The 26,469-nt window shown below is 44.2% G+C and overlaps 1 protein-coding gene across 4 annotated transcripts in view; it reads right to left on the bottom strand.

The window, feature by feature from the left end:
• The window catches only part of RNF123 (ring finger protein 123), a 160,240-nt gene that overhangs the window by 55,811 nt on the left and 77,960 nt on the right, over nt 1-26,469 (bottom strand). For all 4 annotated transcript variants that reach the window (XM_077326087.1, XM_077326088.1, XM_077326085.1 and 1 more), the window contains exons 28-35: nt 22,784-22,858; nt 18,094-18,181; nt 17,770-17,857; nt 17,498-17,582; nt 12,569-12,708; nt 12,143-12,331; nt 9,868-9,943; nt 8,188-8,272 (exon numbers count right to left, since the gene is read on the bottom strand). In XM_077326087.1, the coding sequence (XP_077182202.1) occupies nt 8,188-8,272; nt 9,868-9,943; nt 12,143-12,331; nt 12,569-12,708; nt 17,498-17,582; nt 17,770-17,857; nt 18,094-18,181; nt 22,784-22,858 (826 nt within the window). The remainder of the gene's footprint in view (nt 1-8,187; nt 8,273-9,867; nt 9,944-12,142; nt 12,332-12,568; nt 12,709-17,497; nt 17,583-17,769; nt 17,858-18,093; nt 18,182-22,783; nt 22,859-26,469) is intronic.

The following is a 26,469-nucleotide window of genomic DNA, read 5'->3' as shown; positions in this document are numbered from 1 at the left end:
AAAGCCGATTAAGAAGATAATTTGATAGCAGGTGACTGATCACAGCCTTGGTAACATGCCCTCTCACATCTCTGCCACTGCCTACTGCTATGATGCATTAAAGATCTCATTTTGACCATTTATGCACTGGGAACTTCACTGCCCCAGCTTCCATGCAGGAACACAAATCGGGGGTGGATGAGATGCAGTGGGCCAAATTCTCCCCCATGTGAGTGCAGGAAGAGGTGGGGCAACCTGCCATGACTAAAACTTCAGCCTGCAGCATAGCATGAAACCTCCAGAGCATAAACAGTCTTTAAGAGGACACTCTGCCAGCAGTGAGAAAGCAACTGTCAGGCACAGCATGGGGAGCATGGAGGAGGTTGGTTTCTATAATCAGGTCCTAGGGCTCAACTGAACGGCTACTGGACTCCAGTGAATAACAGCATAAATTGGTTTAAAGAAAATGAATACTTCTAAGGATACTGAAGACCCCTCTCTTTGTAAATCTTATAACAGAAACTTTCAGTTACCAAAATAAACCAGGTAGGGCTAGAGAAGTCGGGTAGGACATCTTATCTGTCTGAATCATAGTTCTGTACTTGTTCTATCTGCCCATGGAGACCACCAAAGGACTTCCTACAGAAAAAACCCTAAGATTTTCACTATGATTTTACAGATTACCCACGGGAGTTTTTATATTCTCCAGGGCCATTTTGAATAATTCTACCCCTAGGTAGAATTAGTACATCTGAATTGTATCTATTAGATTATTTACAAACCAAATATTGAATAACATACTTGCTTTGCAGTGTTCAGCCAGGATGCAGGGGATCCTGCATGAACATCTTTGGAATACCTAAGAAACTATAGCTGGCGTTTTTCAAATTGGCAGCCCTATATGGCACAGCATGAAGCTTTCATAACCAAAGGAAGCTGTAAAAGGAATTTATGTTAATGGTTGGGGAGCAGGTAAAAGTTGTATGGGGCTTGTGTTAATTAGGTATGTGTATTTCTAACTAGAACTCTCCAAATCCATCTGCAAGCTCATCAATGGTGAAGCCCTCTACTGACCCCACAAAGGAAGTGTCTTCTCCCCTATTCCACGTGTTTAGCACAAAGGTGCTACCAATGTTTCCTAAATAAGCCCATCTCAAAGGAAAGAAAAAATCATCCTTTGTTTATTAGGAGGTGGTGGGCAGTGTTGTCAAGTCGCAGCCAACATGGGGCAATCTCATAGGGTTTTTAAGGCAAGAGATGAGCAGAGGTGGTTTGCCATTGGTTGTCTCTACACACCAACTCCCTTGGTGGGACTCCAAGCATGTACTAACTAGGGATGATCCTGCTTAGTTTTCAACATCTGGCAAGATTGGGCTAGGCTTCAGGTTGGGGCTTTAATATTTATTAGAAGATTAGATATTTATTGTGCAAATCTAACTATTTCTGTCTGTTCAAGTAATAATGATTCACAGTTTTGAAAACAATAATTAAAACAAATTAACAAACAAGACACATCTTCCCCCAAAGGTAACATCATATTCTAGATGTATTGTTATGTTTAGAAAAATCAGCTAGGACTAGGTCAATGGATTTTTCAGGTCTACTGTATCTAGGCTAGGCTAATGTTCATAGCACTCTCTTCTGGTTTCACAGAGTATCTGCAACTGGTAGCAAATGCCAAATGAACCCATTTCTTTGTTAAAGCAAGTACTACTGAAGGACATGTACTATAAATGTAAGAACATGGACACCTCTGCCTCTTAAGCACAAACCTCTCTCTTCCAATCTAATGGAGGTAAAATTCTGGAGGTGTAAAGGGGCTTCTAACCATGCAGATCATGAGTGCATTACAGCAGTGGTCCCCAACCTTTCCGAGGCTGGGGACCGGCAGGGCATCGGGCCGCGCCCGCACGGACCGGCCGCGCCTGCGGGCCGCGCCCGCACGGACCGGCCACGCTTGCGGGCCGCGCCCATGCTTCGGGCCGCGCCCGCGCGGGCCGCACCCACACATCGGGCCGCTCCCGCGGGGGCTGCACCCGCACATCGGGCCGCCCCCGCGCATCGGGCCACGCCCACGGGGCGCGCCCGCACTGACCACGCATGCGTGATGCGCGGCCGGGGCCTGATTCCCTCTCCCCGCCCTCCCGCAGTAAGAAGCTTCCCGGGCCGCAAGCTTGCGGCCTGGGAAGTTTTTTACTGCGGGGGGGGGGGGGCGGGGAGAGGGAGCCGCGGCCCGGCGCCATGGCCTTCGTGGCCCGGCACCGGGCTGCGGCCCGCAGGTTGGGGACCACTGCATTACAGCTCCCATGCCACCCTGCAGCTTTTTACATCAGATATACAAAGAAAGATAATCTGGAGATACACAAGCAGTAAAGTGATGTATTATGTTTTCAATACATCTCAGGGAGGCTACTGAAAATATAAACCAGTGCCCGAAGCAATGAATGAAAGCTAATAATATCTTAATCCTGATGAAATGGAGGCGCTACTGGTGGGTAGAAGTACTGCTCCAGCAACTGAGGTGACTCCTGTTCTGGATGGGGTTGCATTCCCTCTAAGCAGGGACATAGTTTGGGGTGCTGCTGGACCCATGCCTCCTGCTGAATAAGTAGGTGGTGAAAGAGGCAAGCCACTTTCCAAAAATCACTAAACGGAGAACAAAGAAAATAGTGTTATGGTGAAGAAAAATTATTAACTGATTCTAACCAACTCTTCTAGTGTTTCTTTATGTTTCTATGTACATCATCCAAAAATTTAACGGGATGTGGATTAAAAATTGCCCAATTTCACGGTAAACACCTTTTCTTCAGTGGCTTATTCCCTCTCTTGATTCTATTTCTGGGCTCAATTGAAAGTGCTTAGTTCATTTTTACAGCCTTAATTAGTCTGGATTCAGAGTGGATTCTGAGATCTATGAAGTAGAAAGAATGATGTTGCAAGCTTCTTTGGATCCCCACCAAGGAGAAAGCAAGGTTGTTGTTTTTTTCTTTGCCATCAAGGTACAGCTGACTTATGACTGTCCTGTAGGACTTTCATGGGAAGAGGCCAATGGAGGTGGGTTTGCTATTTCCTGCCTCTGTGTGGTGAGCTGATATTGCTTAGCAGTCTCGCATCAGAATACTAACCTGGGATGACTCTGCTGAGCTTCTGAGATCTGACAAGATTGTATGAATCTGGGCTATCCAGGTCAGGGCCAAAGCAGTATATGAATAAATAAAACTGAAACAAAATAGTCTCCTTGAGTCCTTTGGAGTAGACCAGTCACATTTCAAACACTCATAGTAAAAAGAAAAATAAATAAAAACATTTTGGGAAAGCGTTATGGGGCCTGAATCAAAGATCTATTTTGATGTAATACAGAAAATATGACTGAGTACTTGGTGTACAAATGCTTATGGCTGCACGACTTCAATGACAGAAGAGAGAATATAATTAGGTTGATTTGTGCCTATCTGGAAGGCCTTGAGGGAGGGGGGGAGATCAAAAATAGACTAGATATGGAGCTAAAATGCCTTGCCAGATAGAGCTCAGCTGTCCGCAAAGCAAGAACCACACCGTGAAAAACAAGACATGCCAAATGAGGAATGTGAATGTGAGATGAAAGCTCCTTACGGACTGGTAAGAAGGACGAAACCAGATCAGGCAAGCTAAAAGAGATCTAACTATTCCTGAGGTATGCTTTATAAGGAAGTTGAGAAGAAGGGGGCATTCTTAATGCTTTTCCTTTTAAAACACATGCCCCTCTCTTTCCACATGGCAAGGAAAGAAACCTTGATCCTTCATGATCTGCAACAGATATGCATTTACATGCATTCCACAGAACAGGGCACAGTGGACACTCCAGCTTTTCTAGAATACCCATCTTAATAATATTAGATACCTTTGAGCTTACTTGATATTCCAGCTCCTTGGTGTCTCCAGTGGATAAATCTGACCTTTGTTAAGAGACAGGCAAGGCAGAGAATGCATCAAACTGCCTTATTCCTGAAGCTATCAAAAACCATTGGTACATCTTACTCAGCATTGTATATTCTGACTGGCAGTAGCTCTCCAGGGTCACAGGTAAAGTTAGGACAGTCTTGAGATAGAATCTGGCATGCATAGCGGTAATAAAAATGAATATACTTCCAAAAATAAACTTTGTATTTTAAACTTTACCTATCATGCTTGAGGATAGATTATTAAATAAATGGCAAGCAGAATTACACAATTTTGTTTGGGCTTATAAGAAACACAGAGTATCAGCTAGAGCGTTACAAGATGAGAAGAAGAGGGAAGGATAGGGAGGACAGGCTCTGCCAAATCTGAAATTATACTTGCACTCAGCTATGTTGGTCATGCTGACGGATTGATGATAGACCCAATGGTAAGAGACTTTGTAATAGAGAGAGAGAATCAAGGGATAGGGTTGCATAAAATTCTTTGTCCATCTTATAGAAGAAAAGTTGAAGATAAAGAAAAATCCCTGGAGCCACGGTGCCGTCAAGATATGGCAAAGATACAAGAAAAGACTTTCTCCAACCCCTTCACCAATAGAGGCGTATTTTACTTCACAACAGCAAGCAAGGATCACATGCCTAAAGTATAAAGATATCCTAACTAATACAAGAAAACTTAAAGAACTGTCAACTATAAACCAAGAAGGAACCCCAATAAAGTGGTTGGAATATAACCAACTAAAATCCAGATTCAAAGTGGACTTCAAAACATGAGAAAGTACAAAGTTCGAGGAACTGATCATACAGCAAAAGTCTCATCTACAAGGTCATATTTATAAAATATTATTGAAATACGATACAGAAACAGAAACAGAAACAGTCAAAAACTGCATGGTTAAATGGATGAGGAACTTTGAAACGGTGCCGTTAGACACATGGGAAGAGATGTGGAAAAAGGTGAACAAACTTATGAGAAGTCAAGCCGTCAGAGAGAATTGGTACAAAATATTCTATCGCTGGTATATAACACCTAAGATAATAGCAAGGATGTTTAAAGGAAGCAGCAACAGATGCTGGAAATGTCAAGAGAAAGTAGGATCCTTTTTCCACATGTGATGGAGGTGTCCCACGGTGCATAAGCTCTGGTCTAAGATTCACATGGAATTAGAAAAAATGTTAAATTTAAATTTTGTCATGAAACCAGAGCATTTATTATTAAGTTTCTTCCCAGATAACATTCTGAAACAAATGGAATCCTTGTTCTTTTATGCTACGACGGCGGCCCGACTAGTAATAGCTAAAAGATGGAAACAAAAGGAGATCCCAACAATTGAAATGTGTTTGGAAAAATTAACAGAGATGGCCAAAATGGATAGATTAACGCTGTTAGTAAATGATCAGGAAGAAAAAAAATTTCAAGATCAGTGGGAGATGTTTTTGGCTTACCACTCTATTTAATTTAATAGTTGAAGTAGTAAAGGAATGGAGAAGGGGCTAAGAGATAGTAGGGACAAGGAGAAAAATGCATGATCGTTTTGATAATGAATAACAATAATATATTATGTTGACATTAGGTTAGTATTATTATTATGTTGATGTTAAGTTTAATCTAGTTGCACCAGAAGATTATGTTCTGGAAGAAGTCATATGAATTCAATCACTAAAAAATTACTATGTAATCATAACTGATCAAATAAAATTTTCTTTATTAAAAAAAAAAGAATCTGGCACGTTCTGCATGCACAGTATAAGCTTTCCCACTGCATCAACTGCTCTTCCCCTAAAAACATAGATACTGTCAGTCCTGTGTTCTATTGTAGTGGTCCCCAACCTTTTTATCACCGGGGACCACTCAACGCCTTTTACTGAGGCCCGGTGGGGGGGGGGTAGTTTACTCCTCTACTCTCAACCACTGCCCTAACGCTCTCTGATCGCTATGGTAATGTTTAAACATCCCTTCAAAATAAGATACAGACACGCCACAACAATGAAGTGTGTTGTAAAGGGCTGGGGGGGGGGATGAAGTAAAGAGCCGGGGGGGGGGGGAGAAGGCGTCCTTTGGGGCCCACCTCCAATTAGTCGAAGGACCACATGTGGTCAGCGGCCCACAGGTTGGGGATCGCTTTATCTTATCTTTTCTGGGTTTTGCCATTGCTTCTTTAACTGGAGTTGCTGAGGACTGAGCCTGGGACCTTGAGCATGCAAATCAGATGTTCTGCCACTAAACTAATGCCACTTCTATTTCTAAGTAACTTTTCCTTCCACAGATGAATGCTGTTTTGTACTACTGCTTTAGGATTCACAACAGACATGCCAAATAATGGATTTCAATTGGAACTGGCAAATAGTTTGGCGTGTCTGCAATTGCTGCAGAAGTTACTGAGATCACAGATTTAGGACAGATACACTCTGAATCCTGTATAGAGATCAACGGTAAATGCATAAAAAAATGTTAAACCCGAGAGAGCAAGAAGCCTTTTCCTTCCTAGATGTATGGCTTTTCTAAAGTTAATTTTCTTTTTTCTGTAGGTAAAAGAGGGCCAAGTAGTCCATTACCTTTAGCAAAACCATGCCTGTCCTTTTAGAATATAAAGAAATCATATCATACAAATTGCCCTCCTCTCTGTTGTTGTTAGGTGCGAAGCCATGTCCGACCCATTGCGACCCCATGGACAATGATCCTCCAGGCAGCCCTTCTCTCTACTCCCCACCAAAAAGCATATCAGCAACATTATCAAGGCAGAAAACTTATACAGCAGAATGGTAGCTATTCATGGCAACATATTCACTACAATTATGTTATACATTTGTTTTATTTTTAAAGGGGTGAGGTTTCAAGTAAACCTCATAGATAATGATTTGATACTTCTAACAACAGTGGCATGCTGCTGTCAGGACAAGAACCCTCCCTCCTCTCCCACCCCCCTTCCCCCCAAGCTCTCCCCACATTTAACATCTTCCCTGGCTGAAACCATCATCAATCTCAGTAATCATTGTTGGTGCTGTCAGTGGTTTAATCTGTGGTTTTAAAGTTTATTAATTTGATTTTTATTCTTATGTACATTTTACTGGTTTTATTATGATGTATTTAATTGCTGCTCAGTGCTCTGAGATGGCAATGTCCAAGACAGGCAGTATATAAATTGTTTAATAAATAAAATGCCACCAGCAACAACACAGACCATCTAGAAACACACATCAGCAGTCACTTTCTCTTGGGTCTCTAGTTATTATTCCCTACTGTAGGCTACTGTAGTTCAGATACATTGAGGGCTTAATACAGCTGAACACCACATGTATATACAACTTTATCCAATTAACATATGCTACTGGCATTGCTTAGATTAGGAAGGTAACTGAAGCAGCACTTAGCAAATACAGGACATTTCTTATACTAAAAACCTAGTGCCCTTGAATAAGAATCCATGCTTCTATGATAGTTTAGAGCAGGGGTTCTCAACCTTCCTGATGCCACGACCCTTTAATACAGTTCCTCATGTTGTGGTGACCCCCAACCATAAAATTATGCAAGTGTTCTTTCACAGAAATTAAACTGAAACTGACCAATGGCATGAAGATCCATTGTTCACAATTGTACATAAATCAGTTATAAATTGGCAGGCGTCTTCAGGAGGACAGGCAACAGTGGCGCCCCCCCCAACTGATCGCCCTGCTGTGACCCCTGTGAAAGGGTCGTTTGACCCCCAAAGGGGTCCCGACCCCCAGGTTGATAACCACTGGTTTAGAGTGAACCTGCTCTGGCTTTGGGCAAGATGGTTTCTAGTAGTAAACCTTTAGGCCACCAAAGGAAGAATGCAGAAATCAGACAGAGCTCACAGGTTGCTAGAACTTGACCTTCAGACCACATCATCCAATTGCCTGTCCTTCAGAAGAATCACTTGCATATCTACACCACACATCCAAACAGTGAATGGAATACAGAGTAAACCCATTTCCCAGATGATAGCAGGCTACAAGCCAAGAGCAGGAGTAAAAAGGCATCCTATGCCAGGAATCCTACACAATTCAAGGCCACCTTTAATAGTCAATTTGTAATCAGAATATAAATATACTACATCAGGGGACCAACCCACAGCATAAACATTCCTCAGGAGAGTCATTATTTCCTACACCAGTCTAAGATGATGAACCAAGGAGATAATGTCAAACTGCTTCAACAGCTCGCATGTAAATCCTCTTAGAATAGCCAAGTACTGGGCAAACCATTAACTGAACATATTTCACTGAGTGGGATAAGAAGGACACTTACCCTTGAAAATCAGTATCATCAAGGAGCCGGACCAGAATTCCTGTCACAGCCACAAGGATCGGATAGTGATCAACACTCTCTAGTCCTGAAGAGAAAAACAAAGATTTATATCCCTGAAAATAGTGAGGAAATGGAGGCCACTGACCTTCGTAAAAATACAGTGGGGCACTTGTTTCTTGTTTCTAACCCTAAGAAAAGCCAAGCATTATTACATTCCCATAACATTTTGGATACTCAAAGGAGCATGTGATAAAGCTTGGCTTGTTGCAGGGCTACAAAATCCTTTGCACAGTCAGCGCTCTTGTGAATTTACCTTTAAAGGGGCTAGAATTTGGTGAGTGCCTGCCTGTGAAGATTCACCTAAGGACCCGCAATTTCTTAATGTATATCCTTGCATTCACCACTTCAGAAAGGAATCTTTCAAGATAACAACTCAAAACACAACTTCTGCGGAGCATTCATGTTATAACATTAACTGTGCCTGAAAGAATTCACCTCTGGAGAGCTGAATTAATCCAACAAAGAACAGGAATATTTAGAGATCAGTGGCTCTTTTTAACATCCATTCATAACTTGCATTCTCAAAGAGAAGGCCCGAAGCCTTCATCCATTGGGACAAAATTAAAAGGCCACACTGACTCAGCAGTAGTGTTCACTTTCAATTGCTGATCAGCATATCACAGATCTGCAGGAGTGTACCTGTTCATGCACAGGATGTGCTCCAGCAGCTGTTCAATAATGCAGTGGAATGAAAAGGGCCCCTGCTCTCAAAGAGAGTGCTGCTAACACATGCTGTCCTTTCCTTGTCATGAGACAAGAGGCTGATCATTCAAGTGACAAGTCCAGATGATGAAGCAATGGCATCAATGGAACTCACTCAGCAGTTCCACATTCAAATTGCTATTCCTACCTGTTCTGGGGTAGCTCTATCAGCTTCTACATCTATAAACAGGACATCTTGCTTCCCTGTAAATAATTTCACATTTTAACAAGCTTTATAAGAAAATGGATCCCTTGGCCTGGAGTAGGCTGGGCACATGGCCATCACTTAATAGCCACTTGGAGTTCAATGCCAAGACATTCCAATATTCACTCCACAATTGTTATGCTCCTCTGTAAAATGCCCACGGGCAAGGTGCATGAGGCTTTCTTTTGGGATTAGACCTACTCCTTAATCTTCATGTCCACCCTGTTGGTTGCTGAATACCAGATGGGGAAATACTGAGGCCGGCACAGGCTGCACGGACTGCACAATCCAAGGTCCAATGTTCACTTATGGTTAGGGTTGCCAATTTTCAGTTGGAGCATGCAGAATTACTACTGATCTCCAAAAACAGTCTCCCTGGAGAAAATGACAGCTTTGGAGGGTAGGACTCAGTGGCACTGTACCCCCACTAAGGTTCTGTCTCCTAGTCTCCAGGAACTGCCCAAACTGGAGTTGGCAACTCTACCTACGGGTATTGTCCCCATATTTATCTATTTATTCAAGGATTTCTCTTGAATTACCTCAGGGAGCATTCTTGTGCTGAGAGATGCCTCGGGCTAGTCAAAGCTCCTATTTTGCTTGGAAAACACAAAAAACATTCAAGACAACCTATTATCTTGGGCTGTGTGTTTTCATGACAGCCAGGGAAATCTCTCCCAGGAATGCTAGGAAAACTGTGTGGAAGAGTAACTCACCTGGCAGGCGGAGATTGACTACTCTATCAAACAGGTTGCGTTCAGCCGTCACACGATTCAGCACCTGATTTAATAGCTGCAGGGAAAGGAGGAAAGATGGCAAAATGCTTAAAGGATAGTGTTTGCTGACTCACAATGATGTCATAAGCAACGTCCTGCTCATAGCACTCACCAGACTGGACATGAAGCCCTCACCTCTGCCATTTCAGGACCACCAGTAAATTGAGGAGAGATTTTTGGGGCCTATGCTATTACAAGGTACACTGGGGACATAAGCATGCTCTCTCAAGATCATTCCTTACTTTGTGCCTTACAACTCTCCACCTTTCAGCTCCAAAATAGCAGAGGGGTGTGGGGCAGGGGCTGCAGCAGAATGCTTAACGTGGCCTGTTCAGTCCTCCTTAGATCACATGGCACGGCAGACACTGATAAGCAAGACTGCACAGAAAATTTGACAGGGCTCCATGTGAACCATGACAGTGATGGCAGGCTTAAGCCTCCAAGCAGCAACAAGCTGGAAATTGGTCAGACTGCATCAGCTCACATCAAAGGCTGTGGCCACTTTCCCTGAAAAGGTTCTTTGAAGGGAAAAACAGCTATTCATTCCCAAAGAAGCTGGGCTCCTGGGATGGGAAAATGGCCAAACACAGCAGGATTTCTTAAGAAGCTAGCTTTCAATGTACATGTATACTGGAACCACAGCACAAAACCTGGGCAGAATGTTTGGCTTAAGGAGAATGAGAAAAATGAGGAATTAACACAAAACACCTCTTCATCTCAGACAGGAATCTGAAGCTTCACAAAAAATATGACTGAATTTTGCCAGTGGGTAAAATTGATAAGTGGCAAGTGCTACATCATTCTAGGAATTTCCAGAACACCAGTTTCAAGAGCAAAGCTGCCAGTTCCCCACAGCTTTCCACTCAGGAATCTGATGCCTATAGAATTCTTGCAGCACCACCTACATGAGCGTACAATCTTGTTCTGAGCAGCCTCCAGAAATGGCACCACTAAGCCAACTAGTCACTGTGCTCCTGCCAAGTGCTGCTGTTTCTTCATCTACTCCTGATCATTGGTGTACAGGCTCTTAAGTATCTCCATCACTTGTAAAAAAAAAAGTGACATAAGCTCTTACACCACTGTTCTTACATCATTGCTGACCCAAAAAAAGAAATGCAGTCTGGATGCGAAATCCTAGTGTAAAGAACAGCTGCACAGAATTCAGAACAAAACACTTAGGGTGGCTATAAACTATTTTATTTATTTATTACATTTGTATACTGCCCTTCCCTGAGGCTCTGAAGCCAGCTTGGTGTGGTGGTTAGGAGTACGGACCTCTAATCTGGTGAGCAGGGTTCGATTCCCCATTCCCCCACATACAGCCAGCTGGGTGACCTTGGGCTCGCCACAGCACTGATAAAACTGTTCTGACCGAGCAGGAATATCAGGGCTCTCTCAGGGTGTCTGTTGTGGGGAGAGGAAAGGGAAGGCCACTTTGAGACTCGCATAAAGAAAAGCAGCATAAGAACCAGGTCTTCTTCTTCTGAAATATCTAAAAACTGACCCTGCCTCATCTTTGTCCACAGTGGCCACAATTGGTCTGTATGTGACCCTGTGTTAATGGCAAAGTGCCATTAACACAGGGTAGAGAAGGCCCTTTCTGTTAGAGAACTGTGGTCTTTCCCCTTAAATCTGCCTGCTTGTCCATTTCTTCCATCAGTACTGTGAAAGCTGATGGGTTCTGCTGTAAGGACAACGTAACGTTTAACTATGCTCTGCTATTCTTCCTGACAAGAAGAGCAATTTATTGATGTAGCCTGTTTGGATGTTTTAAGTAAACACTATGAGGCAAAAAGCATCTGAGAGAAAGGATTAAGGACAGAAGCCCAGAGGTTGGGATTGTTTCGAATACCATCAGCAGACGCAGATATGGCAGATTGTATTGTCCTTCAGTGCCACTAAATGTATGGGCACCTTTTAGCTGAAGACATTTCACTGTACACACATAAATTCCAGATAATTCTTGCCTGAGAACAACAATACAGTGGTGAGCAAGGAGGAGAACAACAAGCAAGCAGTTTTGTCTGAATTGGTCTCAAAACTCATAGTACACAGTTACAAAAGTTTTTGGAAGAGGAACAATAAAAGATTGAGAACTCCACTTATGGAGCAAGCCAGCTAATGCAGAGCAGACAGGGAGAATGCGCTATGAAACAATTGTCGTCGTCCCCCCATATATACCCATACTAATGTTATCCTAACGACACGCAAATACCTGTGCAAGTCTCCTGAGTAACAGTTCTGATGAGGGGCGACTCCAGTCCAGGAAGATCTTAGGAGCCAGAGTGACAGTCATTTCCAGTACCCTGAGAAGGCTCACCGACAGGTCAAAGCATGTTGCACACACCTTCAGCTGACGGCTGTCTACGAAATTTCTTTCCAAACGCTCTGCAGCCTGCTGGATCTGCCCAGATGAAGAGGATGCAGATTAACAAAAGATCCAAGAAGAAGAAGCTGTTCTTCTCCGCTCTTGTCATTGGCTTCTCCCTTCTTGGTTTCACATCTTCCAGAAACTGTCCCACATTCCACAGGAACCCACATTCAACCCGCTAAAGAAAATAAGGAATTTACCACCAACACCACTGTACATTAAAGAGACCTGCTCTTTCCAGTTATGCTCACTTGGGACACACAGCCTTACCTCCTGAATCATGCCAATGAACTCTGAAAAGGCCCAGTTCAGTTGGTTAAGGACACTGTTGAGGAAGCTGGGTGCCATTTCACGGTCACTGAGCAGCAGGTCTGCCATGTGTCGCTGCAGCAAGGTGGACGGGCAAGGCTCTGAAAGGAAACAGCAGTTTTTAGAGGGGCCACAAAACTAGAGGATTCTGGAAGCTGCAGTCAGGGGCAAACCTGACTTATCACAGATGAATGAAGAAATGGGAAACAGCACTGATACCTGTTCTTCACAGATCTATGCTTCCCCCCCCCCCAACACCTTCAGTACCATTCTCTCTTAAAACCATAAGGAATTCTTTGCACCTCTTCTCACAGAGGTAATCGTTACAATAAGTGGATATGGCAGGTGCCCTCCAAGGCCAGCTCTCACAGAGCTTATTCTGAGCTTGTCCCATTACTATGGCCTGAAGCGCTTCACCATAATGTTGACCTAAATTAGCCATGGACATTTGCTGTCTCCATGCAAATAAGAAATTGTACCCCACAGTTCAGCTCCAATCTAACATCCCTTGCGCTCATCTGCACAAGGCCCCAGGCTCAATACTAATCTCTCCTGAAAGCAGCATCACAACAGCTTCACAGCAGGGTATCAGCACCAAAATAGTAATCCCTGCTGCTCTCTGGTAGCTGGGCTTGCCTCTCCAGTTCATACTTGCCTCCCCAGATCCAATCAGAAAAATAGTGACACTGCAGCCTACTTCTGATTCAGAGATCAGGCCTGCAGCAGCTGTGGATAATAAAGCAGGCTTCTACTAGTTTGAAGGAATCCTCCCCAAATAAGGACAGGGAAGGGGAATGAGAGACTATCTCCAGGAAATGTGCTAGCTCTCATCACTAAGAAATGCCTTTCAACACAAACTAGAGGCAATTATTTTCTGACCTCCCTTCCCATCCCAAATACTTCCAGTGGAAGCAAACAAGCAACAGAATGCTTGTTGGTCTTGGTATTTTCACATTAAATCAGAGCTTTAATGCAGCAGCAAATGAGATTTGCTAATCTCTCTAACACTGCAGCAGCAGAAGTAACTGAGCAGGGTTCTGCGATATGCCAGTGACGGCCCTTCTAAGGCTCGCTTCCCACTTTGCCTTGATAAAACATGTTTCGAAGTGATCAGAAAAATAGCTGAAAACTTCTGTAACTTTGGGGTATGATAATAATCAGATAAAGAGCCTCTTGTGGCGCAGAGTGGTAAGGCAGCAGACATGCAGTCTGAAAGCTCTGCCCATGAGGCTGGGAGTTCAATCCCAGCGGCTGGCTCAAGGTTGACTCAGCCTTCCATCCTTCCGAGGTTGGTAAAATGAGTACCCTGCTTGCTGGGGGGTAAACGGTAATGACTGGGGAAGGCACTGGCAACCCACCCCGTATTGAGTCTGCCATGAAAATGCTGGAGGGCGTCACCCCAAGGGTCAGACATGACCCGGTGCTTGCACAGGGGATACCTTTACCTTTACCTTTAATAATCAGAAATGAAGTGAGACCCATCTGGTGGGCCCTGTTGTCTTGGGATTCACTTCTGAGTCTTATCTCTGACCATTTTCCAGCAACTCCCCTCCCACACATACACTTTTTTGTTATCAAGTCACAGCTGATTGATAATGAACCCAAAGGGTTTTCATTAAGGCAAGAAATGTTCAGAGGCAGCCTGCCATTGCCTGCCTCTGCATAGCAACCGTGGTATTCCTTGGTGGTCCCCCATCCAAATGTGGACCATGGGTGACCCTGCTTAGCTTCCAAGATCTGACAAGACCAGGCTAGCTTAAGCTATCTAGGTCTGGGCATTAAAAATATACAGGGAAAAACAGTGCTTTGGAAGCATGCTTGCCCTGCAAAATGTTCTGAGAGTCTTGGTGACATATGATGATTTCTCCCCCTTAAAAATAAATGTTTGCAAAAGTTAAAATTTCAAAAGCAGTATCTTGCCTTTCTGAATAGGGAGAAAAAGGAAAAATCTCTAAACATTCTTCTAACACAAGTGACCACTATCCCGTTAACTCATGAGCAGCATAGGTTTTGGTACTACTGAATTCCTTACCATGTGAGGCTCACAAAATTTCAAACATTAGAGGACAGCTGAAAGGTTCACAGTTGCAGTGGCAAGCTTTAGGCATTCTCCCTACCAGACACAGGCAGTGATATCTATAGCCAGGTTGGGAGGACTAGCCAATAAGAGATTAGCAGCTGCTCTTAATACCAGGAGCTATATATTTAGGAAATGGCTTTTCAAGGAGGTCTGTTGTGTACTCTGCTCACTCAAGAGCAAACCCTGTCATCATCACTAGTTGCAAAAGATTCAGCCTAGGCAGGAAATGACTGTAAAACTGCCCTTTAATAAACTGAGGCGAAAGGTCTGAGGATTATTCTAATTACTAGAACACCTTCATTGCATATAGTAGTACAAGCCGGTGACTTGGGCACAGGAGGTAAAGAATCGCAGAGATCTCTGAGGCAGGAGAATAGACTGCACTCCAAATTCAGAAACTCCTCATCAAGGCAGTATCTAGAACATATTTGGAGGAACACTCCCTCATCAATTGTAGAGAGCAAGTCCTTTCCCCCTCATCTGCTCTCCACTCCATCCCTGCAACAGAACAAAAGTGGGGGAGGGGTCTGACCCCTCCTGGGCAATGTCCCAAGGACAGCTAGTATACCGGCTCCTTTCAATTAACTTGGTATTAATTATTCATTTGAGTGCACCTTAAAATAGAAGTGAGTGGGATCACTAGCCTGTGCCCTGCCTCAGACCTTTTGGAGCCAAATGCAGAAATAACTGGTAGTTAGCCAACACCTGGAAAAATGAAGTAGTGCCACACTGACCCGAGCCATCCCAAGGTCACTTATAGGACCGCAAACACCACAGGGATGGAATGCGGCTTCATGCTTGGTCCACAATTGTGGGTTGGCAGCTTTTCTTGCCATGCTGCACCTGCTAACCTTTTTTCCCCCTCAGCTCCTACCATTCACACCAAGCTCACTACTATGTTCACTGAAGGGCACTTTTAAGAAAAAGTAAAGATGGAGAGAAATCTAAAAGAAAGGGACAGAGATCATGGCCACAAAGGGGAAATTGCTATGGAGAGCACACGAGCAACAGGACAGCAGCTAAACACACACAATGTGCACATGTAATGCACCCTTCAACCAGAGGCAGATGCACACACATCCACCCACCCTGAGGCATATTTGGCAGGTCACCATCATGAATCTTTCTGAGAGCTCTTGGGATGATATCTTGGTCTGCCCAAACCCATTCCTTTCTATCTCTCTACCCCAGAGTTTCCAAAGCTGAATCCCACCTACAGTGGGAATGGAAGTATTGGACCTGCCTGCACATCAAGGGTGGGATGGGACGAGACTCCGCTAAAGGGCTAAAAACTATTCCACCACCATACAAAGGGAAGACAACAGGAAACTTACTCTGGAAACTAGCAACAGAGAGATCTCCTGGGCCCAAGAAATAAACAAACAAACAAACAGAGAGTAACATTAAATAAAATGAAAACTTTCGCAAGTAGGGTCAACCAGGGAATACTGCCTTTTGCAGAGATATGAGGTTAGGCATTTTGTCCTTGCAATATATGATCTCTCTCGAAGAGGGCATAGGGCCAACTGATAACTTGACATCTGTTAAGCCAGTGGTCCCCAACCCCCGGTCCGGAGACCGGTGCCGGTCCGCGGATCAGTTGGTACCGGTCCGCGACTCCTCCTTGTCCTCCTCCCCGGCTGCTGCCTCGGTGGCTGCCCTGCCACTCTGCTGACGGCTCACCTTTGGTGCTCTCCGGCGGCTGCCATGGCTGGGGCTCCCCCTCGGTGTGGCACTGTGCAGCTGCTGCTGGCAGCGCCCCCCAGCGGACAGCGGGAAAGCAAGTGGAGCAGGGACTCAGGCAGCAGCGACGTCCCTCGGTAAAAAACTACCCCCGTCTGGGCCTCAGTAAAATTGTCAAGCGTTGACCGGTCCCCGATGATAAAAAGGTTGGGGACCAAAGGTTGGGGGCAACCCAGAGAACATGAACTTATACAAAACAGTAATATATACAAAATGTGTTATTTTTAGTAGCTCAAAATCTCCTAACATGCACAGGCATATTTTGTGTATGCAGTTAAGTCCATCTGTCACCTGCATCTCCATTGCTTCTTATAGTTCCAATGTTATTCATCTCCGTTATCAACAAAACCCACTCACTTGGGTCCAGAGCTCTGAGGCACTTAATGAGATTCCTCTGAATCCAGAACAGTATAAGTCCCCTTACTCTTCCAATGACAGAAAATAGCCCTTGCTATTTCCTTTCTGGATGGCTGCAAAGAGGAGACCGCAACTCTCCCTACAGCTTTTAACTGAAGTCTTAGAGATTTCCCCACAGTGCAGGATAAAGGAAATTCTGACAATACAGTAACACTGAGAGACTAGCCTGATTCTAAAACATGACCAAATGCTGCTGGTGATGCACAGCTCAAAACAATGGGGCTGCAGAGCTCTAATACTCACAAAAGAGGAGGGGATTGGGATAACACATATTAGCAACCCACGGCTGAAAATGTATATGCCTTGTCTTAGACAGGTAAAGGCTGACAATTCAAGACAGATTTAGCCCTATGTGTCCAATGTTTTACCATTGCATTTCCTAAATGTTTTCTACATTGCTCATCTGTACTGCATTGGAAATAAGTCTCTGGGTCTTTTCCCCTCCACAGAACTTATTCTTTGCCATGTTGGAACAGAACTCCAGTCCCCAAAGAAACCACACATCTCAGCCAGTTAGGGACCCAGACAATATATTCCTAATGGTTACTACCATGATACGAGTCAACATGACACTTACTGGATCACATGTACTGATCAGCTACAATTGCAAAGCAATCTCTCCCCTCCTCTTAATCTCTACCCCCACTTACTCTGCAGACTGGGGAGATTGGCATCCTCAGGCTTGGTTTTCAGAAGATGAGGAAGTCGTGTGTACCTATATCCAAATCCACAGCCCTACAGGAAGGGAAAAAACAGTCATGAGCTTTCTCACATTCTCAATCAGAGGGAACATTAAGCACTTCATCAGAACTAGATAAGAGGGTTCAGGCAGTGATTTAAGGCAGAATTCATGCAGAGAACTGAATTTAAAAGCAGACTAGACATTCCAAACAAAATGAGAAAGCAGAGAATCTATCCTTACCCGCCACAGTCGTACAAGGATCCAGTTGGTCTGAGCCCAGGGCCTTTGCTCATACGGGGCCAGCAAGTTCTTCATCATGGATATCCGCCTGCCACAATAACACAACAGTTCACCACCAGAATATAAGCCAAGGGGAGCAAATGCCAAGTCAGGATTGTTAAGCTCACTTGAAAGGAGGGAAATAGCAGGGAAAGCTGAGGACCTGGGTGAAAAAGCAGTCACCACCCCAAAGGGAACGATAAAATTTAAGAGTCATTATTGATTCAGGGAGAGAAAGGGAAATGAACTTCCTCTAGGATACATGTTTGTTATACACAAACTTACTGCTCTTCTGGGATCCGCTCTACAGCACGGAGAGAGTGAGGGTAGCAAACATAACTGGCCAGTGCTTGCATTAGGGAGTCCCTGATATCTGATTATAGAAAAAGAGAGAGACCTATTAGCAAACAGCAGCAACACAGATTTCCAGAGATTGTGAAGCAGTTGTTTATTCTAATAACTAGTAATATAGCCCGCTGTATGAGGAATACAGCGGGAGCTAGGAACTTACAATTGTGCGTGTCCCCCAGCGGCGGTCCTCTGGGTCGGCTCTCTGGGGCGGTGGCTCTTTGAGGGGGCGGCCTGACGCGGCGAGAGGCACTTCGCGCCTCTCACCGCATCAGGCTGCTGGGCAGCTGCCGGGAGATCCCCCTTGTTGTTGTTAGTTGCAAAGTCATGTCCGACCCATTGTGACCCCATGGACCATTCTCCTGTCCTCTACCATTCCCCGGAGTCCATTTAAGCTCGCACCAATTGCTTCAGTGACTCCATCCAGCCACCTCATTTTCTATCGCCCCCTTCTTCTTTCGCCCTCAATCGCTCCCAGCATTAAGCTCTTCTCCAGGGAGTCCTTCCTTCTCATGAGGTGCCCGAAGTATTTGAGTTTCATCTTCAGGATCTGGCCTTCTAAGGAGCAGTCAGGGCTGATCTCCTCTAGGACTGCCCGGTTTGTTCGCCTTGCAGTCCAAGGGACTCACAAGAGTCTTCTCCAGCACCAGAGTTCAAAAGCCTCAATTCTTTCACGCTCGGCCTTCCTTATGGTCCAACTTTCACAGCCATACACATTGCAACTGGGAAGACCATAGCCTTGACTAGACAAACTTTTGTTGGCAGGGTAATGTCTCTGCTTTTTAGGATGCTGTCTAGATTTGCCATAGCTTTCCTCCCAGAAGCAAGTGTCTTTTAATTTCTTTGCTGCATTCCCCATCTGCGGTGATCTTGGAGCCCAGGAAAATAAAATCTGTCACTACCTCCATTTCTTCCCCATCTATTTGCCAGGAATTGAGAGGGCCAGATGCTATGATCTTAGTTCTCTTGATGTTGAGTTTCAAGCCAGCTTTTGCTTTTTTTGATATTTCTTCCTGCAAACTTAATCCCAATTTGTGACTCACCTAACCCCACTTTCTCATGTTGTGCTCCACATACAATTTAAAAAGGCAAGGCAACGGTATACAGCCTTGCCGAACACCTTTCTCAATTTTGAACTAATCAGTGATTCCATGCCCGGTTCTTACTATTGCTTCTTGACCTGCATATAGGTTTCTCAAGAGACAGATAAGATGCTCTGGTATTCCCTTCTCTTTAAGAACTTGCCACAATTTGTTGTGTTCCACAAAATCAAAGGCTTTAGCATAGTCAATGAAGCAGAAGTAGATGTTCTTCTGGAACTTCCTAGCTTTCTCCATGATCCAGCGTATGTTGGCAGTTTCATAGAATCATAGAGTTGGAAGGGGCCATACAGGCCATCTAGTCCAACCCCCTGCTCAACGCAGGATTAGCCCTAAGCATCCTAAAGCATCCAAGAAAAGTGTGTATCCAACCTTTGCTTGAAGACTGCCAGTGAGGGGGAGCTCACCACCTCCTTAGGCAGCCTATAATTTGATCTCTATAATTTGATCTCTAGTTCCTCTGCCTCTTCGAAATCCTGCCTGTACATCTGGAAGTTCTCAGTCCACATATTGCTGGAGCCTAGCTTGTAGGATTTTGAGCATAACTTTGGTAGCATGAGAAATGAGTGCAATGGTGTGGTAGTTTGAACATTCCTTGGCATTGCCCTTCTTTGGGATTGGAATGTAAACTGACCTTTTCCAATCCTGTGGCCACTGTTGAGTTTTCCAAATTTGCTGGCATATTGAGTATAGCACTTTTACTGCATCGTCTTTTAAGATTTTGAATAGTTCAACTGGAATGCTGTCACCTCCACTAGCTTTATTGTTGCTCAGACTTCCTAGGGCCAATTTGACTTCACATTCCAGGATGTCGGGCTCCCAGTCAGTTACTACCCCATCGGGGTTATCAGGGATGTTAAGCTCACTCTTGTATAGTTCTTCTGTATAATTTTGCCACCTTTTTTAAATATCTTCTGCTTCTGTTAGGTCATTACCATTTTAGTCCTTTATTATACCTATCTTTGCATGAAACATTTTCATATCTCCAGTTTTCTTGAGGAGATCTCTGGTCCTCCCTATTTTATTGTTTTCTTCTATTTGTTTGCATTGTTCATTTAAGAAGGCATTCTTATCTCTTCTAGCTATTCTCTGGAATTCTGCATTCAACTGGGTGTATCTTTCTCTTTCTCTATTGCCTTTCACTTCCCTTCTCTCCTCAGCTATTTGTAAAGCTTCCTCAGACAGCCATTTTGCTTTCTTGCATTTCTTTTTCTTTGGGATGGTTTTAGTTGCTACCTCTTGTACAATGTTGCGAACCTCCGTCCATAGTTCTTCAGGCACTCTGTCTATCAGATCTAATTCCTTAAATCTATTTTTCACCTCTACTGTATATTCGTCGGGGATATGATTTAGTTCATACCTGAGTGGCCTAGTGCTTTTCCCGACTTTCTTCAATTTAAGCCTAAATTTTGCAATAAGAAGCTGATGATCTGAACCACAATCGGTTCCTGGTCTTGTTTTTACTGACTGTATAGAACTTCTCATCTTTGGCTGCAGAGCACATAGTCAATCTGATTTCTGTGTTGACCTTCTGGTGTTGTCCATGTGTAGAGTCGTCTCTTGGGTTGTTGGAAACGAGTGTTTGCTATGACCATTGTATTCTGTTGACAGAATTCTACCAGCCTGTGCCCTGCTTCATTTTGTACTCCAAGACCAAACTTGCCTGTTATCCCGGTTATCTTTTGGCTTCCTACTTTAGCATTCCAATCCCCCATGATGATAAGCACATCATTTTTTGGCGTTGCTTCTAGAAGGTGTTGTAGGGCTTCATAGAACTGATCAACTTCATCCTCTTCAGCAGCAGTGTTTGGGGCATAGACCTGGATTACTGTGATCTTGAATGGTTTGCCTTGGATTCGAACTGAGATCATTCTGTCATTTTGGGGATTGTATCCCAATACTGCTTTTCTTACTTTTATTGATTATGAAGGCTACTCCATATCTTCTGAGAGATTCTTGCCCACAATAGTATACCTGATGGTCAGCTGCATTAAATTTACCCATTCCTGTCCATTTGAGTTCACTGATTCCTAAAATGTCGATGTTCAGTCTTGTTATCTCTTGTTTGACCACGTCCAGCTTGCCTTGATTCATGAATCTGATGTCCTAGGTCCCTATGGAATAAAAGTCTTTACAGCATCGGACTGCCTTTTCACCTCCAGTTCCATCCACAACTGAGCGTCCTTTCGGCTTTGGCCCAGTCGCTTCATTCATTCTGGTGCTACTTGTACTAGCCGTCTGCTCATCCCCGGTAGCATATTGGACACCTTCTGACCTGAGGGGCTCATCTTCTGGCGTCATATCATTTTGCCTTTTGGTACTGTCCATTGGGTTTTCATGGCAAAGATACTGGAGTGGTTTGCCATTTCCTTCTCCAGTGGATCACCTTTTGTTAGAGCTCTCAGCTATGACCTGTCTGTATTGGGTGGCCCTGCACGGCATAGCTCATAGCTTCACTGAGCTACAAGCCCCTTCGCCACAACTAGGGAGTGATCCTTGAAGGGGCAGACAAATAGCCAGGATAAAAGGAGAAAATATGAAGCTATATTATTATTGTTGTTGTTGCTGTTGTTGTTATTATTTATTAGATTTATTCCTCACCTCTCCCCGGAGGCCCGAGGGTTTTATTAAACCCCAATAAAAAAATATTGTATGGTTTTATTGGGGTTTAAAACCGACCACCCAACGCCGGACCCCATGCCCTACCTGCTCGTCTACGGTGCCTCCCTGCCGCCACGACAATGACGCTGCCAAGCCACCGCCCGCGCTGCAAAATGGCCGCGCCGACCACCAACGCGCCAACGACCCGCTGCCCACTTCAACTTCGCCACCAACATCAACAGGCCCGTCGCCCAGCCAACACACTCCCCGACCTCCGCCAATCGCCACTGCCGCCGCGCCCAGACTGGACCCTGCAAGGTGGCCCCCGAGATGCCGACGCTGATGACAAGCCGCTCTGCGGGAACCTGTACGCCGCCGGGACCAGCCAGCATGCTCCCCGCCGTCCCACCTTCGCCGGCGCCGCCGCACCCAGCCTGCGACCTCCACGATCGCCCCTGGCACAAGGACCACTTCACAGACGACGACGCGCCCAGCCAACGCCCTCGAAGATCGCTGCCGACAGGAGGAGGCCGCCGCCGAGCTGCTCTGCGGGACGCCGCGGCCCCAGCGCCGCCCCCTGCTCCGCGCTCAGTCCTCGCTCTCCCATCCACCACAACATGGCCGCGGACGCCCTCCTCGCCTCCTTCACGCCGCAGATGCCTCGCCCAGGTAGGTTCCCCCACGGTAGACTCACACCATGCCCTTCTTCCCCTTGCCTCCCTGCCCACACAGAACTCTTTCCACATCACTGCGCCGTCCATCGCCCCCTTCTAGCGCCCATTTTATTGCTTTTTAAAATGGGCTTTAAATCTAGTCCCTTAATATTCTACAAACCAGAAATCAGAGGAATGAGCAAACTGGGCTTACTCTGAAGTATGCATAGTCAAAAAGCATTTATACATATTCCATGACATGAGCTGTCTTACCAGTGCCCACAATCCTTGAATCAGCAAAGTGCTTTGCTAAAATGGCAGCAAGGTGTGTCAAAGTCTCTTCATAGCCTGTAAAAAAAGTTCCAAATAGCAAAATCACAAAACGCACAAAAGATTTCACAAGATTAACCACTTGAATGAGAATCCGGTCTTGTAATAAGCTGCCATATTTGTAAATACACAAGAAAATGGCTTTTGGACAGACATCTTGAAAACATGAGGCAAGTACAACTGACGGGCAACTCTGTACAGAAGCTTCACAAGCTGTCAATTCATATTAATGCTTAACCAGAAGCAGATGAAATTCTCTTAAAGTCAAAAGTGCTTTTCCCCACTTTAATAGGGGGAAAGCGACCATATAAACTTTACAGCAGCTATGTAGATTGGGATACAGATATGAAGCCCAGAAGGAAATGACAGAAAAATGTGTGTGGGTGGGTTTCCAGGACATTTTCAGTGTGGCAAAAACTAAAATGTGTGTTGAATTAGTACAAGGTGCATCAAGTCTGCACCTCTCAGTATATCTGAATAATTGCTTTTAGAAAGCCAAAACAGTAATCATTCTAAAATCAATAAATATGTCAAACAATAAAATTTTATATACCACCTAAGTTATAAATAGCATATTTTATATGCAACCTAAATTATAAATAGCACATTTTATGTTGTTCAAGCAAGTGATTTGTATACTCCAAAACTTTCCCAAAAGCTTGGTTCTGCTGGGAATGAAAAACATGCTTTCAGCATCTTGCAACCTGCTTTCAAGAGGCTTTCTTGGGCGGTGGTGGGTTTTTAAACAGAGGCTGATTCTGTGAAGGCTCAAGGGGGTGGCAGGTTAGAGTGGATGAGCAATAGGGTTGTGAGTGTCCTGCATAGTGCAGGCGGTTGGACCGGATGGCCCAGGAGGTCCCTTCCAACTCTATGATTCTGTGATTCTATGATCTCTGGAAATTTTACATCTTTAGACGAGGCAAAACCACCTTTTCTAAAGTGGATTTTTGGGACACATAAAGAACCACTACTTCAGTATAAGATTAGAAAGAACATTACAAATTTTCCCCTGCAAGTGGGAAAGCAACTTATGGGAGTGATTTCTAATGGGAAGACACATGGAGGGAAGAGGAGTTGCCCAGTAAGAAAAAATAAAGGTTGGCCATAAAGCAATAATACAATAGCACTTAACCAGACACAGAGAACTATTTAAAAATTAAGATATCCACTGAAGGAAATGGAAGAATTTTTTAGAAATGTGAAATCCGCACAAAAAGAAATAATTATGGCAGGAGTCATTAATACTAATATAGCATAAATACAGAGTGAGGTTTTATGATTTACTGAGGGTAACAGTGAGCAAATTCACAAAAAAGCCTAAGTGAAAAGTCTTCACTTGGTGTCAGGCAAAGACCAATTTGCAAGCTACTCGAGGGAGAAGGAAATCTAGAGTTTGGGTACCACAATAGAGAAAGCCCTGGCTCTCATGGCCTTATGTCAGATGGAGGCACAGAGCAGGTCTTCACAGATGATTTTAATTGAGGGGCAAGTTCATACAGTAGCACACAGTCCCTTAAATAAAATGGGCATAGGCCTTTAAAGGTAATAACCATCAATTGGAATTGTGCTCACAGAGGTCACATAAGCACACTGGAGGTTTTCACCAGGCTCATTAATATGAACCAAGCCAGCACTGCAGCTTCACATACTGATCCTTTATTTCTTAAAATGGGACACACTAGGTGGGGAGTCCCATTTGGACAGCAGAAAGATAAGGCTCTACAGCTGGAATTGATCCTTGGCCAATTCCCTTCTCCCAGCAAGAACGATCCCGGAGTACTTTACATCTTTAAAATCGCCTTCCCTGAAGCGATTCTTTATGCTAGCAAGACTGAACCTCCTACCAACAGAAGTGACTAAAGGTCGGTACGCTAAAATCCAATATGCCGACAGACTCTGCCCATGTCCTGCAAAGAAACCTGAGTCAGTGGAACACGTTTTCCTCTTTTGTGAGCAACATAACCATCTCAGAGAATGGTACATATTCCCTCTCGTGGGGGCGAGCAAGATTCACAGTCCTGCAACAATGGTGCACTTTCTTTTATTAAATCATAACCCTCAAATAACCGAAGGCATTGCAAAATTCCTGCACAGGATTTTCTCCACATGATCTGGGATCTGAACCACCTTGTCTTCTATATAGATGTTTTGTTGTGATTATGCCAATAAAGGTATTTGATTGATTGATTGATTGATTGATTGATTTAATTCCCTTCTCAGATGTGACATGTGGGAAGCAGCACAGTCATAACATTGGCAATTCCCAACATATGCACTGCAATGACGGTACAGTAAATCATTTTCAAAACTACCACACAGGTGTATGCTAAAACAATGATCATAACCTCTCTGATTTTCTACTTAATCCAGTCAGATACACTACAAGAAGTACAGTATCAAAGCAGAACTCAGTTCACAATATTGTTTTTCCCTGCATTACACCTTTAAATAATCAATTGGTAATTCACTTGTAACGGTTTCAACCAGTGTACTCTACTTTTAACAGAAGTTTCCCCTTTCCATCTTCTACTGACTGCCTAAGAAAGAAATATTTATTCAAGTTGTGAGCTTTTGAGTGCAAGCACTCTTCCTCAGACTATGAACTGACCATCATGACACTGGGAATATAAAAGCCACTGTCATGATGGTCAGTTCATAGTCTGAGGAAGAGTGCTTGCACTCAAAAGCTCACAACTTGAATAAATCTTTGTTGGTCTTAAAGGTGCCACTGGACTCTGATTTTGTTTTGTTGTGCTGCTTCAGACCAACATGGCTACCCACTTGAATCTGCCTAAGAAAGGAGGAGCTACATAAAGAAGAAGTCCAGTAGCATAACATTTTAAACAAATTATCTCTTCCTGTAGGCAGCAAAGGATAGGTCCTGCAGTAATAGGTTTAAACTATGTGGAGAATGATATCAGCTAGACATCAGAAAAAGAAATTTCACGGCCAAAATAGTTCAATTGCCTAAGGAGGTGGTGAACTTTTCCTCACTGACAGTGAGGAATCATAGAATCATAGAGTTGGAAGGGGCCATACAGGCCATCTAGTCCAACCACCTGCTCAACGCAGGATCAGCCCAAAGCATCCAAGAAAAGTGTGTATCCAACCTTTGCTTAAAGACTGCCAGTGAGGGGGAGCTCACCACCTCCTTAGGCAGCCTATTCCACTGCTGAACTACTCTGACTGTGAAAATTTTTTTCCTGATATCTAGCCTATATCGTTGTACTTGTAGTTTAAACCCATTACTGTGTGTCCTTTCCTCGGCAGCCAATGGGAACAGCATCCTGCCCTCCTCCAAATGACAACCTTTCAAATACTTAAAGAGGACTATCACATCCCCTCTCAACCTCCTTGTCTCCAGGCTGAATATTCCCAAGTCCCTCAACCTATCTTCACAGGGCTTGGTCCCTTGGCCCCAGATCATCCTCGTCGCTCTCCTCTGTACCCTTTCAATTTTATCTACGTCCTTCTTAAAGTGAGGCCTCCAGAACTGCACCCACTACTCCAGGTGTGGTCTGACCAGTGCCGTATACAATGGACTATGACATCTTGTGATTTTGATGTGATGCCCGTTGATACAGCCCAAAATGGCATTTGCCTTTTTTACCGCTGCATCACACTGCCTG

The sequence above is a fragment of the Paroedura picta genome, chromosome 3 (assembly GCF_049243985.1).
Source record: "Paroedura picta isolate Pp20150507F chromosome 3, Ppicta_v3.0, whole genome shotgun sequence".
In the NCBI taxonomy this organism is placed as follows: Eukaryota; Metazoa; Chordata; class Lepidosauria; order Squamata; family Gekkonidae; genus Paroedura; species Paroedura picta.
The sequence above is the reverse complement of the archived record's forward strand: the minus strand, read 5'-3'. Positions and strand labels throughout refer to the sequence as shown.